This window comes from Cibotium barometz, chromosome 11 (genome assembly GCF_041138505.1).
Source record: "Cibotium barometz isolate CiBa-2024 chromosome 11, ASM4113850v1, whole genome shotgun sequence".
Classification (NCBI taxonomy): domain Eukaryota; kingdom Viridiplantae; phylum Streptophyta; class Polypodiopsida; order Cyatheales; family Cibotiaceae; genus Cibotium; species Cibotium barometz.
The window spans coordinates 34,771,236-34,788,990 of record NC_141056.1 but is presented as its reverse complement, the minus strand read 5'-3'; the positions used below and the strand labels follow the sequence as shown (position 1 = coordinate 34,788,990).

The 17,755-nt window shown below is 40.6% G+C and overlaps 1 protein-coding gene across 1 annotated transcript; it reads right to left on the bottom strand.

The window, feature by feature from the left end:
- Positions 1-11,878: 11,878 nt before the first annotated feature.
- LOC147634107 (uncharacterized) lies at positions 11,879-14,603 on the bottom strand. Its single transcript, XM_086805216.1, has one exon. The coding sequence runs from the start codon at positions 14,314-14,316 to the stop codon at positions 12,718-12,720; it is 1,599 nt and encodes a 532-aa protein (XP_086661342.1). The 5' UTR covers positions 14,317-14,603; the 3' UTR covers positions 11,879-12,717.
- Positions 14,604-17,755: the final 3,152 nt, after the last annotated feature.

Here is a 17,755-nt window from a genome sequence, read left to right as displayed (position 1 = left end):
CAATTAAATTATGGTAAGATACTGTCGACTTGTTTTCTGAGGCTGTGAGATTGCAGAGATCACGTTCGTGAACAATTTCATGCACTTTCACGTGTTCAAAATTTTTACTTTGGTCTTAGAAATCCACATTACCTTGTTATAATTTTTACTGGTCTTAAGAACTCCCTAATTCTTAATCTGACAATACTAGGTTCGTGAGTTAGATTTGATTAAGGTGGGAAAGAAGCTGCAGAAATAGTTCAAGCCATGAAGGAGAAATTGTTCACGCCATGAAGGAAAAATGGTTCACATTGTGAAATGCTTTGAATCAGTTCACGTCGTGAAATGCAAATGGTTCACATTGTGAGAGGCTTTGAATCAGTTCACGTCATGAAATGCTTTGAATCGTTCATGTCGTGAAAGTTTTCTGCTAGTTCACGGTTCTTAATTTTGTCAGACCCGTGGTGTTAGAGGTGTAAGGATAAGGCTACCTATTTTTAGCAAGTTAATCCTTAGAATTGTGGTGATGATGTCGGGAGCGTTTCACGCCATGAAGTTGTAGAAAACGTTTCACGTCGTGAAATGGTCTTCTACAGTTTCACGTGGAAAATTCTTGCGTCGACTGAGATGAGTTTGGGTGTAAAATACTTATCCAGATGCTTCCAAAATGATTGTGCCACGCATAAAGAATATAATACGAGTTCAAGACATAATCAATGGCTCATTATTAGTTTTATGATTTTTTTAAATTTTTGCAAGGAAAGAAAAACAAAACATCACCTTGCTTGTTCACATTAACGATTCTGGTGATACAAACATAAAATTGACTAGAAAAAATAGTGGAGGTTTCTTCCAAGACTACTCCACCACACAACTACACAACAAAAACAACCAATTTCTCCCAATTTTTCACTTATAGTCAAATCTTATCCATTTATTCCATACACAATGCACTACCAAAATGCAAAGGCAATGATGAATCTTATGTAATGGGAGCTGAAACTCAAAGAGGATGGAAGAAACAAAGGTGTTTCCCTACAAACGGTGCTAAAATTATTATGGGCTACCACACCTCTAAGAGAGGGAACTCAATGCATTCACCTTTGGAAAGAGCAATAGAACACAACTCTCGTATAGGGCACTTACCAATGCTTCGAACTTGTGTCCCTTGAGGTCTCCAAGCTCACTTGGGAAGCTCCACCTCCATGCTATCGCCGTAGAGTTGCTCACACCACCACACAAGGCAATAACTCTCTCTCACTTCTCAATACAAGCATGCAACATACAAGTATAGAGAAGGCATAAGTGTTGGAATGCTCTCTCTCAAGACAAAAGCAAGAACTTTTATAGCACAAAGGGGGATTGTGTCCATTCACATAGTTAGGAGGACTCTTTGTTGATAAAGACATGCTAGAACACCATAGAGTTAGGAGGACTCTTTGTTGATAAAGACCTACTAGAACCACTAATGGTCAACGTGAAGGAGGAATCAATTCAGACTCTCATAGTGGCCTGAGTAAAAAGATTTTTCCTACATACTCAAGAAGAGCAAGATTAATAGTTGAGCAAGAAAAGAAAGTAATCATATTGCTAGAAGAAGTTGTTTATGGCTTGTTGGCAGAGGTTGGAGGTGAAGACGAAGACAAGTGATGGTAGAGTGAGGGGACCTAGCTAGCCAACTATAGGTTGCAAGGAACGATAAAGTAAGGGGGACCTAGCTAGCCATCTATAGGAGGTTGTCCACTACTGCTACTCCATTCATTATCCTGGTGAATGCTATAGACAAAAATGAAAGTATGCTCTTCTTGAAAACGGAATCGTTCTCTAGGATAGCTTGTGGAACACTTGAGAAATTCAACACATAAATTCAACCATGAAAACACATGCTTTGCAGGTTTCAACAAAATCAAATAAATTGAACAAAAGCATAGCAAACATAATACTTAGCTCCAAGACAAACATGCTGGGTGCAATCTTCCCCCCCTTGTGCGTGGCCTTCCCCCACACAAGAGTATTTTTTTATTAGCTTTCAACCAAAAATAGGCCATAGCCCCCAAAAATATACAAAGTGTGCTTTTAGAGAGCACGACACTCTTCCACAACAAAAATAGAGTGTCCCAAAAATTGGGGCTAGGGTAAAGCCTTTAGGCTTTAATAAATTCAACATTATAAATGTATTTTTCCCAATGTATCAAAATGGAAAAAATCAACTACTAAGGTTACAAGCTACGCTTGTAAAAATAAATATGATGCGCATAAGAAACATTCTCCTCGACATTATTCATCAATCCTCGTAATCTTCATCGCCTGAAAATATAAGCCTAATTAATAATTAAATTAATCCCACAAATATTAAAACAGGCACAAACCATCACCAACTCATGACTACCAGGCATAAGTACCCCAAGAATCACCCTGCCATACAAACCTAACTGAAATAATCATAGACGGCCCCAAGCATACGTCATATACCGCACGTATTAATATTTATAGTGGTGTCACCCACGATATTAACCTAGACGGCATGACGCAAGAGTAACCTAGGCGTCCCCAAATTACTCAAGAGGGAAAAATAATATTCTTAAAGAGGACTTAAAATATATTCTCATGACATCCCACTTGCTTGAGTTTGCAATTGCCCTCAATTGTAGGTTTGCTGGGTTTGAAAAGAACGAAGGATCTCAGGATAAGCTCGGAAAAATTTCTCGGGCATCCATTTTGCATTTTCTTGAGGATGGTTTTTGAATGTCAAAAGATATTTGATGTATTGGTTCCCAGTTCTTGTTGTTGTCGTCTCTTGATCAATAATAGCATCAGGAACTAAGACTTCTTCCTCTCCTTCAACAAGAGGTGGTTCCTCATAAATTGGGTGAGAAAGAAGTGTTCCTCGAAAGGGTTTCAAGAGATGAATATGGAAAGAGTTGTGGATATTCCAATTAGATGGCAAATATAGTCTATAGGCCACATCATTAATCTTTTCAATAATTTTAAATAGTCCATAGTATCTAGGTGCAAGTTTAACTGTAGGCAATTTTTCCACACTCTTCAATCGTCTCTTCTCAATTCTCAAAAGTACATAATCACCTTCTTGGAATGAAAAATCTTTACGCTTCCTATTTGCTTGAAATGTATACTTCTCTTGAGCTCTTGCAATACAATCACGCACTTCAGATAAAATGCGATCAAAGTCTCGAGTATATTGGTCAGCAGCTTCAATCTTATGGGAGAGTCTAGTAGCCGGAATAGGCAAAGCTCTACCATAGATAATCTCAAATGGTGCTCGACCAGTAGGCAAAATGAGGAGTATTATTATAAGCAAATTGGAGTAGATGTATGTACTTATCCCATGAACTAGGTTGCTGGGAAACATAGGCTCTAAGCATATCCAAGATAGTGCTATTCATGACTTTGGTCTGTCCATTTGCTTCAGGATGAAAAGCCGTAGAAAAATCTAACTTAGTGCCTAAGTTTGAGAAAAGAGCAATCCAAAAGTGACTACAAAATTTGGAATCTCTATCAGAAACTATCACTTTGGGTAGACCATGATGAACAAAGATTTGCTTGACAAATATGGTCGCAGCTTGCTAAGAAGTCAGTGTCTTTTTACATGGAATGAAAGAGGCTTGCTTACTAAACCTGTCCACTATTGTCCAAATCATGTCATGATGACTGGAAGTAGTAGGAAAGCCTGTATAATGAAGTCCATAGACACTTGTTCCCATGGTCGGTCTGGAATGGGTAAAGGCATAAGCAATCCCAAAGCTTTGCCTTTGTAGCTTTTAATTGCTTGACAAATGTTACACTTAGCTACAAATTTTGCTACATCATTTTTCAAATGAGGCCAAAAGAATTCTCGAGAAACTACTTGAAGTGTTGCGGAAACTCCTCTATGTCCCATGAATGGTGGTTGGTGCATCTCTTCCAAGACAAGTTGTCTATAGGGTTGAGTAACACATAATCTTTTCTCAAAGAAAAGATAGCCATCATTATGAGAATAATTTCGTTGAGGTGTCCAATTGTTTTCACGCAATTTGATCCATATCTCAGAAAAATCTGGATCTACTTCATAAGTTTCTTTCATAAGTACAAATGGTTCACTTTCAATAGCGGAAATGTTGTTGATATGTGGTCTTCTACTTAAAGCATCGGCAACAACATTTTCCTTTCCAGGTTGGTATTGAATCATGGGTTGGAAACTTTATATGAAAGATGCCCATTTGATGTGCCTATTTGAAATAAGGGGTTGCGAAAGCAAATGCCTAATGCTTTGTTGATCAGTCTTGATAAGAAATTCTGAACCCATTAGGTAATGCTTCCAAATCTTCAAGGCATGCACAATTGCTGCTAATTCCTTGTCATATGTACTATAATTTGTTTCAGCAGGTTTTAGCTTTTGACTTTCATAGGCAATAGGATGGTTGTCTTGCATAAGCACAGCACCAAAACCTTTGCCACTAGCATCAGTTACTACCACAAAGAATGGTCTTTGAAAGTCAGGTAGTGTAAGAACTGGTGCATGAGTTAATGCATCCTTGAGTACTAGAAAAGATTTATCTTGACTTTCGGTCCAATGGAAAAATGTAGTTTTCTTGAGAAGTTCCATCAAAGGATGTGCAATATAAGCGAAATTCTTGACAAACTTCCTATAGTAACCACATAGACCTAGAAAAGATCTAAGGTCATGAATGTCTTGAGGTGTAGGCCAAGAGGCTATATATTCAATCTTCTTAGGATCCACATGGATTCCTTCAGCTGACACTATATGGCCTAAGTATTCAATCTCTTTTTGAAAGAAAGAACTCTTTTCAGGATTGACATACAATTCATTTTCTCTCAAAAGGTTAAACACTTGCTCCAAGTGTTGCTCATGCTCTTGACGATTCTCGCTGAAAACAAGAATATCATCAAAGAACACCACAACAAAGCTTTGAAACTTTAGGAAAATGCGATTCATCATACGACTGAATGTAGCTGGAGCATTGGTCAAACCAAATGGCATAACCAAAAACTCATAATGGCCAGTCTAGGTTCTAAATGCAGTCTTGAATATGTCTGACTCAGTCATACGTACTTGATGATAACCAGACTTTAAGTCAATCTTGCTAAAGACGTTTGAACCTCTAAGCTTATCAAGTAAGTCATCTACCCTAGGGATAGGGTATCTCTTCTTGACAGTGATTTTGTTCAATGCTCGGTAGTCAACACACATTCAGAAAGTTCCATTCTTCTTCTTAACAAGAAGGACTGGAGCTCCAAAGGGTGAACTACTAGGTCTAATAAGGCCTCTTTCTAACAAATCCTCGATTTTTTTTTGGATTTCTTTTTGCTCTAAATTGTTGAGTCTATAAGGAGCTTTACAAGGTGGAGAGTTGCCTGGCAATAAGTCAATACTATGGTCTTCAGGCCTAGACTTAGGTAATCCTGGAGGTAAATCTTTCATAAAACAATCCTTGAATTTGGAGATACAAGGATCAAGTTTTGGACTTTTGGATGTGTTAGACTCAGCGCTAAGCTGGTTAACCCAAACCATATAAGTCTTCTCCCTTTTCCTAAGAGCTCGCTTTGCTTGAGTATGACTCAATAAAGGGCTCGTCTCTCCTTTGACTAGACATTGGAGGAAAATATTTTCATTGTCCTTCCTTACACAAATGCTATCTGTATCATAGTCTATAATAGGGTTGTACATATGTCTCCAAGGCATCCCTAATATTACATCTACGCCTTGTAAAGGTGCAACTAAGAAATCCCTTTTTTCTGTTAAGGAATTGATGCTTAAAGTTAAACCTTTCACCTCTTGCATGCAATTATACTTGGTTCCAGTAAATACAGCTTTAACTCTATAATGTGTAGGTGAAGGTTGAATGTTTAAAGCTCTAATTGCCTTTTCAAAAATAAAGTCATGAGTGCTACCATCATCATGCAAAACAATAACTTCATGCTCATTAATTTTTCCTTTTATTTTGAGTAGCGAATGAGCTTGAGGCTTACCTTCTGCTTCTGAATAGTCGGGGTCAGAGTTACCCTCTTGCTTGAGCGATTCATCTTCATTGTCGTCCCCTTCAAGCATATTGACTCGTGCCGCAGGTGTCAGATTCTTTGCACGTTCTGGGCAATTTGGTGCTATATGTCCTTCTTTATGACATCGAAAACATTTGATTGGAGGACGGGTTTGAGAAGTAGAGCTAGTTTGAGAATTTGAATTTTTGGTTAAAGACCACAAACCCTTCTTTTGTCCACCGGTTAAAAGTCTGCAACTTTCTTGAGAGTTGTGTTGATGAAGACCTTCCCCACCTTTCCACAAATCTCCTAGCCCTGGCTCTGATACCACTGAAAACGGAATCGCTCTCTAGGATAGCTTGTGGAACACTTGAGAAATTCAACACATAAATTCAACCATGAAAACACATGCTTTGCAGGTTTCAACAAAATCAAATAAATTGAACAAAAGCATAGCAAACATAATACTTAGCTCTAAGACAAACATGCTGGGTGCAATCTTCCCCCCCCTTGTGCGTGGCCTTCCCCCACACAAGAGTATTTTTTTATTAGCTTTCAACCAAAAATAGGCCATAAAAATATACAAAGTGTGCTTTTAGAGAGCACGACACTCTTCCACAACAAAAATAGAGTGTCCCAAAAATTGGGGCTAGGGTAAAGCCTTTAGGCTTTAATAAATTCAATATTATAAATGTATTTTTCCCAATGTATCAAAATGGAAAAAATCAACTACTAAGGTTACAAGCTACGCTTGTAAAAATAAATATGATGCGCATAAGAAACATTCTCCTCGACATTATTCATTAATCCTCATAATCTTCATCACCTGAAAATATAAGTCCAATTAATAATTAAATTAATCCCACAAATATTAAACAGGCACAAACCATCACCAACTCATGACTACCAGGCGTAAGTACCCCAGGAATCACCCTGCCATACAAACCTAACTGAAATAATCATAGACGGCCCCAAGCATACGTCATATACCACACGTATTAATATTTATAGTGGTGTCACCTACGATATTAACCTAGCCGGCATGACGCAAGAGTAACCTAGGCGTCCCCAAATTACTCAAGAGGGAAAAATAATATTCTTAAAGAGGACTTAAAATATATTCTCATGACACTTCTAGTGAGCTTATCCCTCAAGCAAAGCATCCGTTGGTACTAAGACAACTCCCAAGCATGATCACGTAGCTAAAACAAATCCTCTAGCACTACCTCCTAGGAAAAGCATACAATGTGTGTGATTGGAGTGGAGGAGGCCTCACCCCCCATGGCATGTGGAGCAGGGGGAAGACCAATTTGGAATGGCACCTACTCAGGCGACGCATTGAAGTTACCAAGATCATCCTCAGCCCACTGATGAAGGCTAACTCTTGCTCATGCTAGTGATGAATCTCTGCTAGCTCTATCTCATGTTGGCCATACAACTTAGCCAACTCTACCGCACATGGGTGCAATAATCTTCCATCTCTATGTCATGCTCTTGATTCTCTTGTCTAGCCTCTACCATACCCTATGACACATGCTCTCTAATGGTAACCAAGACATCATCGTCCACCACGATGGGAGACTTAAGAATGAGAGGCCAAGTGGAGAGCCTTCAAGCATAATGTGACTAGTAGTGCTCGCTCCTAGCACCATCACAACTGAAGCATATGAGAGGCCCGATGGGATGGGGCACTGGTTGGTGTTTCTCTAAAATGGTTGAGCCCCATATGCTAGATTTCCATTGGGTGGGTGTATACAACATTGGGTTTTACGGGGTTGGTTGAGTGTCAGCCGAAAGAGAGGACTGATAAGTTGGGAGTGTACCAGCTTGGTACAGCAAGTGCAGTGCAATAATATTGTACTAGAGGGTGGCATATGTCACTATTTGTGCCTCAGGTTGGGAGAATGGGCATAAATAGCTATAGCCAAGGCACCAGTGAGGGATCGTGGAGGGGCTAAGTAAGTGGTGGAGGTGGTAGCCAAAGTCACATAAGCTTAGGGCTGGGATTTGGAAGCTATTACCATCGATAGATGGTGTGCTAAGAAGGGTACCGGCATTGGGTTTGTTGGCACCGTGTAAGTAGGAGCTTGGGTGGCCATGGTAGTCCCTATGGTGTGCCAAGAAAGGTATCACCACCACTGAGTTTGTTAGCATTGTTTAAGTAGGAGCATGGGTGGTTGTGGTAGTCGCTATATACAAAGTTGGGCAGTAGTTGTTTGAACCTTTATGTAGTCTTCATTGATGAATGGATTAAGAGAAATGGTAGTCTCCATAGAAAGCAATGCACTAGCTGTTATAACCGCTATATGTAGTCTTTGGCAAATAGATTTAGAGGAGTGTTAGTCCCCATGGATTAAGAGAAATGGTACTCTGTAGAAAGCAGTGCACTAGCTGTTATAACCACTATATGTAGTCTTTAGTGAATGGATTTAGAGGGGTGGTAGTCCCCATAGAAAGTGGCACACTAGCTATTAGAAGCACTACATGTATTTGGGTGACTAGTTAGTTGGTTTTAAACCAAAAGCCAAGTTTTGCTAAGAAATTAGGCTACTTGTCACTTTATGCCATTGATTTTATTCACTTTATGCTATCAAGTTGGCTGTCTTTGTGTCACTCAACTAATTGTCACTTTGGGACAAAAGGATGATTATGCCACCAGGCTTGTAGTGCCTTATAGTGCCATGGACTATTTAGGGTGGATATAGACTGCCTAAGGGTGTCACAATACTACCCAACATGTGGGCAGCCAAACAGTGCCTTGTGCACTCTTGAATGGGCGTACCCCATTACACACCAACTGCCCATCCCTGCGTTTATTAAAAAAGTGACTGCCATGCATGGGCGCCCCCTTTACACACCGCCCTTTACACAACATGCATCTCCACCAGTATGTTAACATGCGTACACATGCAACATGTAAAGAGCCTGAGTCAGTGCACGCCTACTCCCAATCTGGTGCTCAACACATACGATACAAGTGCAAGTGCAAGTGCTCCTACTGTCTTACTATACTATGGAGGAATGAATTGATAATCAATGATCACTTACCCACATACTTACATGCTTCACCCCGTAACTTACAAGATGATCCCAAACTTCATCAATACCGTGCAAAATCAATTTCCATCCATACAAATAGAGAGTTGGGGACTTGAACCCCATCACCACAGTTATTGTGGATACACCCTATTCTCTTTGAGAGGAGGGGAGGGGATGAACTAGATTTATCTTACCCCCTCCCCTCCTCCCATCTACAAAAAAGAATGAGAATCAGTACGCATATGAGATTTAAAAACCAAATAAACATCCTAAATTAAATAATCCAAAAGATGTTTGGGAGATATTTTATAAAGCCTACAAAATATGATGTCTTAGAGATAAACAAAATACCAACATTGTGTCCAAAGTCATAACATCCAAGCATTTCATCTCCTACTAACTATTGTCACTCTCATCAGCCGAGTCATGATCACCAAATACAATTTTGACATTTGTCCTCTCTCTCTCTCTCTCTCTCTCTCTCTCTCTCTCTCTCTCTCTCTCTCTCTCTCTCTCTCTCTCTCTCTCTCTAAAAACATAACTCTAGCAATATTGTCTCTCCTTTCTATGCCCCCAACCTGGGATGAATCAGGCGGTGCTGTTTCTGATGATTGTACCCTTTGCACAACCGCTGCCTGAGGTCTCGCTTTGCACCAAAGTTGTAACCTTAGCAAGACCCACTTGTAACCCATTCTGAATGATTGGATCCAAAGCCAATGTATCCTTGTTTGCTCTCTCCACCTCCGCTTGTGCCTCTCGAACCTAGCCCTCATCAAATGTATCTCCATGCACAATGCACATGTTATGAGAAGGACCAAACAAGTGCTAACCATCTTCGACACATTCTTCAATAACATGTGACAGCTCTTCAATAAAATACAAAAGCGGGCTTTCATCATTGCAAAAGCCCACTCCACAGGAATCCATGAACTAGATTGAATGTTGTTCCAAAAGTATTGCTCAGGGGATAATCCATCTTTACTTCCTTTAAATGGAGGAAGCATCCAAAACCTTGCAAGGTAACCACAATCACCAAGTAAATAATAATTGCCTAAGCGTTTGATTCACACCTCTGTCCTAGACTCGTCCTAGATCACTTCTTTGGAATACATTCCAATCATGCATAGAACCTGCCCAACCAATGTCATAATCCCAAACCAAGTAGTTAGAAGCAATGGCCATCTGTAAAATTATAGAACGAAACCCCTTCCGATTAAAGTAGTCCTCATGGTGCACATGAGGGGCAAGAGCTAAATGTTCTCAATTGTAAATTACTCTTATTGGAAGCCATTTAGTATCCACTGTTGAAACTCTTCATTTAGCATTTCTTGGAAACAGCTTTGGAGTTGATACTAGGCATGTAGAAGCTTTCTTAAGGATGGCACATGGACAAATGGGAGTAGTGAGTTATCAAGATACAAACGGCCTTGTTCACTCTTATTACTTGCACTTGGGACCAACGTGTGAAGGGGATGTTATAAACCATTGGAAGTGCAATGGTGTATTTGGCTTCAATATGCCAACGCTATATCACAAGCTTAGATCAAGCATTTTGTGGGACTGGTTTAAATCATATTTTAATATTTTTGCGACAAAGTTCTTCAATCCAAAGGACCACAATGAGGATTTGATAAAGTTGGATGTCTCCAGAAAAGAATGGCTACAAATTCTTTGTAATCACTTTGAACAAGGCCCGAATGCATTCATATATGAGCTAGAGTGTAAAGGGGAACGCAAGTCTTTTATTATAAGAATGAGGAATTGTTTCAAGGGTAAGGATATGCACTCAGCTTGGTAAGATTGTTGCAATCATGAAGAGTGGGAGCAATCATTTCCATGGACTATGAAGCTTTGGAGAGTTCTTTTAGTGTTATCCCTTTCATCAGTAGCATGCAAGAAAGGGTTCTCAAAGATGAATAAGATGAAAGACAAGTTCTGAAATCATTTGTCACTTGATACGCTTAGATTGACAATGTTTGTCAGTTTGAATACTCCAAAGATAAAACACCCTCAAGATGTGCTTTGGGATGAATGTTTTGAAGCTTGGAGGCTTTTGAAGAATTGGAAATCTACACCCATGCAAACAACTTGACTTGGGCTTGTGTTCTTACCATCCTTCTCTATCTATTATGTTGTTAATGATGCCACTTGATGCTCATGAGTCATGGTTTTTGCTCACCTACCTTTTTGTTCCCACTCATGAGCCTTTTTGTGTCCTCATGCCAGCTTTGTACTTAAAATCTTTTGCAAGTGCACTTGTAATGTTTGGCGTACTAATACATTCTATGATACTTCTTGGAGATTCATATGCTCTTTTGGAAGTCAAAAAAATTGTACACACACAACTGAGTAGTAGCAACCGGATAGCCCATGTGTGAGTACAAAGTCGGGCAGGGTCTGCAGCAAGTTAGGAAGCACAGTTGGGCAAGTCTGAAGCAGGTTGGGTAAACACAGTAGGTTTGGGTGGATAGCAGGTTTGGGCTGGCCAATGTCCAGGCACCCACATGTAAACAGTGAAGACCTTTACCATAAGCTCACATTGAGCTGAATAATATAGCTCACCAGCCCCTCCAACCCTCCATTAATATTCATCAATTAAACTGCACTCAAGGGGCTCTTCAGCGCACCAGCACACAAGCCATTGGAGAATCAAAGAGGAGGATCTAGCAGCTAGCGTTCCCCTACAAATCAGCATTTTGAATCACATTCGTGCTCCAGAACGTCCGTTGTACATATTTTCTGTATATAAAAGGTTAGGATTACTGTGTGTGATTATGTTTGTGTCTTCTGCTGCACATCTCTTTCTGATTAACATTTTCACAGCACTAGTAGTCTCATATTTATACTCTACTTGAAGCCAATGTAAGTTACACAAATTATATTAAGCAACACCCAAGCAGAAATGTTAAGCGAGGAGGCGGAAATTGATACATGACCCCATCCCCTATGACAATTGTTGGGGACCTGGTTTAGACACATACAATACGACCCAAGTGCAACTAGGTGGGCATCAAATGGAAGCAAGATCACAAAGAGCCATTCCTTCAATTTATACATGTAAGTCTCTGGATGGGTAGATTTAAAAGCCGTGAGATATTATAAATCAAGGGGCCAGGACATGTACCCCCACCATTTGCTGAACCCCCATGTGATTTCTACCGAGCCCTTAATATATCAAAAGGGAAAACTGCAATAAGATGCTATACAAAATGGATAGCCTACAGTAGCCTTGATCATGATTGCAAGACCAGTTGCACATTAAAAGCAAGCAGTGAAACAAGGGGCAACACCCACAGTCTTTCACTGCAGGTACTCACTCTAGCACAAGATTCCTCAAGTTTTTACACTGGATTGAGTCAAAAGTGCACACACATTGCCATTCTGTCACCACCAGCCAACAACAGTAAAAACTCAAGAGGACTTCTGTCACAACATATTTGTGTATCATAATCTCGTACCCACATTGAAAATGATGGAAGCACAACCACCATACCGCTGAGATAAATCCGTGCTGGGATGTCACCATACTGTATGTTAGTGACAATCCACAATCCAAAAGCATAAAGGAAGCAGACATTCAAAGCTGTGGATAGGTTCTTTGGTGGTGGGCTCCTCTTTGAAGCCTGCTTGGTTTAGTGCCCTAATCTGCATGTTAACTTCTCTTTCAAAAAATGTGCCCAAAAGGTCTCATCCTTAACACCATCAAACACCCTTTTCTGCAAGTTTCCTGAACTTTGACGCATGCTGCAATTTCCCTGCCTTGCGAAGCCCATAATAGATTGTTCGATATGTAACAGTATCAGGCCGACAACCCTTGGCTTTCATTTCTTCTAGCAGGCGATCAACCTTCTCCACCTCACCCGCTTTGCAAAGACAATCCATATATGTGTTATATGTAATGAGGCCAGGCTCGCACCCCTTCTCTGACATTTCATCCATTAATGCACGTGCCTCCAATAACTTCTCTGCCTTACATAACCCATTGATCAATGAGTTGAAAGTAAATGCATCAGGTTTACAGCCAACTGCCTCCATCTCCTTAAAAATCTCAAATGCAGTATCAAAGTTTCCCTTCCTTGCAAAGCCATCTATCAACGAGCTGTATGTAACCACGTCCGGCGCCCGGCCTTTTTCCTTCATTTCTTCGAATATTGTGGAAGCTTCATTGGTTTTCCCTGCCTTGGAGAGGCCATTTATCATGGAATTGTAAGTGGAAATATAGGGTACATCCCCCTTTTGCCTTAGCTGATCCCAAATCTTGTATGCCTCATTGAAGGCGCCTGCCTTGCAAAATGCATTGATGAGCCCGTTGTAAGCTACAAAATTCGGACTAAAACCCTTGGCAGCCATTTCTTTCAAAACCTGCACAGTCTCCACAAGCTTGCCAGCTTTGCAGAGACCATTCAGCAAGGACCCATAGGTTATCTCATCAGGATTGCAAACTTTTTCCACTTTGCGCAGCAGCTGATAGGCTTTCAAGGCTTTGCCCTCTTTACACAAGCCATCGATAAGTATCGTGTATGTGACTGTATTTGGGAAGCAGCCATTGTATGCCATTTCCTCCAAGAGATAGTATGACTCATGCACTCTATTCCGTTTGCAAAGGTCTTGGATTAATGTATTGTACGTGACAACATTAGGACTACATCCTCTCTCTAGCATTTCTCTGAATGTAGCCAATGCCTTCTTCTCTCTACCAGTCTTACAGAGCCCATTGATCAATGTATTGTATGTATGCACATTAGGGACACATCCATTCGCCTTCATTTCATCGAGAAATTCACATGCACGTTTGACATCATTAGCTTCACATAGCCCCAGCATGATGGAGTTGTATGTGAAGACATTGGGGGAACATCCACTCTCTATCATGTCATGGAAGTAAGTGAGGGCCGTATCGAGTTGATGTGATTTGATCAGGACATCGATGAGGCATGTGAAGTGGATGACATTAGGGGTACATCCAGAGACTCTAACATTATGGAAGGTTTGAAGGGCAGAGTCCACCATACCTGCCCATCCATAGCCCTTCATGAGGAGGGTAAAGGTTGCATCTGTGAGTTGGAACTCAGGGTCTCTGGCTTGCTCCAGCACACGAAGGAAGTCTTTGAACTGCGTTTTGTGGCCCCATAGCTCAGTTATCCTCCTCTGTGCCTCCCAACCGTGCTTGTAGAGCTTCTGCTTGGATGCCCATATGAAGAACCGCAACGCCTGCTGCTTGTCTCCTTCCAGCCTTAGGGTTCTCAAGAACTGTGCAGTAGTTAGCCGACCTCTAAACGATTTCATCAACTCGCTCGCCATTGTTGCTACGTAGCCTATGTAGGGTTTTCCCTCTTGCTTAAACTATAGTGAAATTGTGGGAGAAGAAAAACTACATTGTTAACTTAGCCATAATCATGATTAGCGATCCCATTAATTATGGTAATTAAGAATATGATCATCACAAACGAAAGACTAATCATCAATATTTACGACGCGCAGTGATTTCAATACCCCTCTAAAAAAAACAAAAACATTAGGGTTGAGAAGGAAGTCTTCTACTTCTACATTTTTATGGGAGTGAGAGTGATAAGCCCTCTCACAAAAAAAAACATGAGGGTAGAGAAGGAAGCCTTCTACATTTTTATATACAACTTGAAAGCTTTAAAAAATCTATGAAGACCATGTCAACTTGAGTCTACCTAGTTAAAATCTTTTAAAAAATAAAATCATATGTTTTATTTTAATGAAGATGAGGTGAAAACTCGACCGTCTCCTTAGCAAGTGGAAACGATACCACTATTAATCGTGTGACAATCATGGAGTCCCTCATTTAAGCCCCTTCACCTCTTGAATTTTATTTGCGTGTATACTTCAAATGAGGTGTCAAGGGGTGATCTATAAAGTGCCTTATAACATAAGAAACAAAAAAGACAACAACAACTTGCATGTCTTGGATCTCCAATGGGTGAGGAGGATTCCATAGCAATCCTTCTCAAGAGCATGACCTTGGAAGCATTTAGCCCATTGGTGGCTACCTTAAAAATGAAAAGTGTTATGCAACAACTTGCATGTGTTGGATCTCCAGTGGATAAGGAGGATGCCATAGCAATCCTTCTCAAGAGCATGACCGTGGAAGCGTTTAGTCCATTGGCTACCTTAAAAAATCTACCCGAACCAACCTTCATCATCATTGAAGCATCCTTGATTGAACTTGAGAAAAAACTCAAAGTCAAGGCTGGTTAGACATTCATCACACAATGAGGAGAAAGGATTCTTCACCAAAGGACCAAGAGCTAGAGTGAAGTGCAACTTTTGTGGCAAACTAGGCCACATGGAGAAATATTGTTAGAGTAAAAATAAGACTCCAAAAAACACTCAAGCAAAAATATTAATCAAAGAAGAGCTAAATGAAGGGGGCTTCTAAAGAAGGACACCAATCATCGGAACATCTCTTCTAGTTGATGGAAGAGGACACCTCTCCTACCTTGTGCTTTAACCCACTTATTGTATTCTTACCCTTGTATAAAACTTCAAGCCCTAAGCCAACATTGTAGCCTATGAGGCACCTGTCTCTCTAGCAAATGACTAAGAGTGTAGTTCCAGTGTATGTATGGTGGTAGTAGTTCAACACTTACGGGGGAATGTTGAAATAGCAAGTAATGTTGGGTAAATGTTAGGAGCAAGGGGGAGCGCTGTGTGACTCTCAATCAATTGTATAAGTAGCATAAGTCATAGAATATGGTTTAAAGGCTCAAAGGGAGCCCAAATATGAAGGAATGTCTAGCCCATGTAGAGGCCAAAAGTAGACACCTAGAAGAAGGTGGGAAAAAGCCCACCCAAGTGGGTGCTCACTTCAAGGGAGAAGGTGCTCAAATCTAGGAAATATTAGGGGTAGCTTAATCAAGCTTAATAACCACAATTAGTCGCTAATAGAGATGTACTCAATAAAGGTCCTCTATCTAAAGGATTATCATATGAGATTTTTGCTAAACCTCTTGTCTTGTCATTATGCTTTAGTTTTGTCATTTGCTTTGTCATCATTAATCTCTTTCTTACATTCTACTATGTCAAGATATTGATTCTAATCCATTTCTACACACTCTCATCCTCTTTAGGCATGAAATTTAGCTATGAGCCTACAAGACTCACCCCACAAGACACGAGGCATGAGGTTGCCACATGAGCCTACCAAAGTGTAACGTTACCCGTGTGAGCCCACTTGATATAAAAATAAGGGGTGAGCTGCTAAGTGTAAATCCACATATGTGAGCCCATTAAGTGTGAGTTGTGAGTCATTAGATGTGAGCCCACCAGATATGAACCCACCCACCATGCGTGAGCCCACCCACCATACATGAGCCCACCCATCATGCATGAACCCACCAGACGTGGACACCATTCTACTACCCGAGGCACACCCTACGATAACTATAAACCTTGAGGATGCTCACCCACCATGTGTGAGCCTACCAGATGTAAGACCATTAGATGTGAGACGTAAGCCCGCATACGTGATGTGAGCCAATGAAAAGGGGTCATAGCGTCTCCTTATTTTTAAATAATGAAGTTACTAAACTTAGTCACGTTAACCATCATGATGAGCCCTAAAGATCACTTTTTGAAAGAAACCCTTTTGATGTGACCTCGATCCGAGTTAATTGTTGGAAAAAACAACAATCGATTCGATCAGCTATAGTGCATCAAACCATACTTCCTTAAAGTCACCTCGCTTTTGTCGGTCCCATTAACAAAGTGCTTCCCTATTAAGAAGGCAAAAATCCTTCAAATCTACATCAAGAGCAAGGAGCTTTAGGAAGAAATGAGTCAAATAAACGCAAACATGGGTGGAGGAAACCCAAAACCCTTGGAAACCGGGAGGCACGATAGTTCCCCAAGCTTCAGATTCTCTATTAGGCTCATTGTATAGCACCATACACTTTGTGAAAAGGACATTGAAACACCCCATCTCTTAGGGTAAAGCTCTAGTAAGAGACTGGAGGCAACCCCCCATCTAGTTCCTCAAGATGGACACCCACACAGAGAGACATGGTTTGGTGCACAACATATTGATGCAAGCCCCAACAAGGGAAACCTCAAGGCCAACCCCAACCAGTTCCTCAAGCTGGACACCCACACTTATTCCCACAGAGACACATACAAGCATGGTCCGTTGAGAGTAATACTATTATGCTCATTGTTAGTGTCATGGGAACCACAACAACATAACTCATTGTTGTTGGTACCAAGGAAAACAATAGACTAGACTTCAGCACTATGATAGATGCTTGCTATACAAAGAAACCATAGTAGCATTACTAGCCCCAGTTGTCACTTTTCAACTGGCAACTAGAAGCTCCAATGTATGCTGCCTACCAAAATCCCTTATTGATGGTGTAACAAAGAGTTAGAGACCTTAAAACAATAAGGTACATAGGCCACTGATGTGCAGGCCACTTATGCAATGCTTTCGATGCAAAGGCTCCAACCATAGACTATGCCTCCTTGCTCGATGCTATGGTGCAACAAAGAGCCAGAGACCTCAAAATAATATGGTACATAATATGCTTTTGATGCAAAGGCTCTAACCATAGACTATGCCTCCTTGTTCAATGCAAAGGCTCTAACCATAGACTATTCCTCCTTGTTCGATGCCATGGTGAAACAAAGAGCCAGAGACCTCAAAATAATATGGTACATAGGCTCTAACCATAGACTATACCTCCTTGTTCGATCCTATGGTGCAATAAAGAGCCAGAGA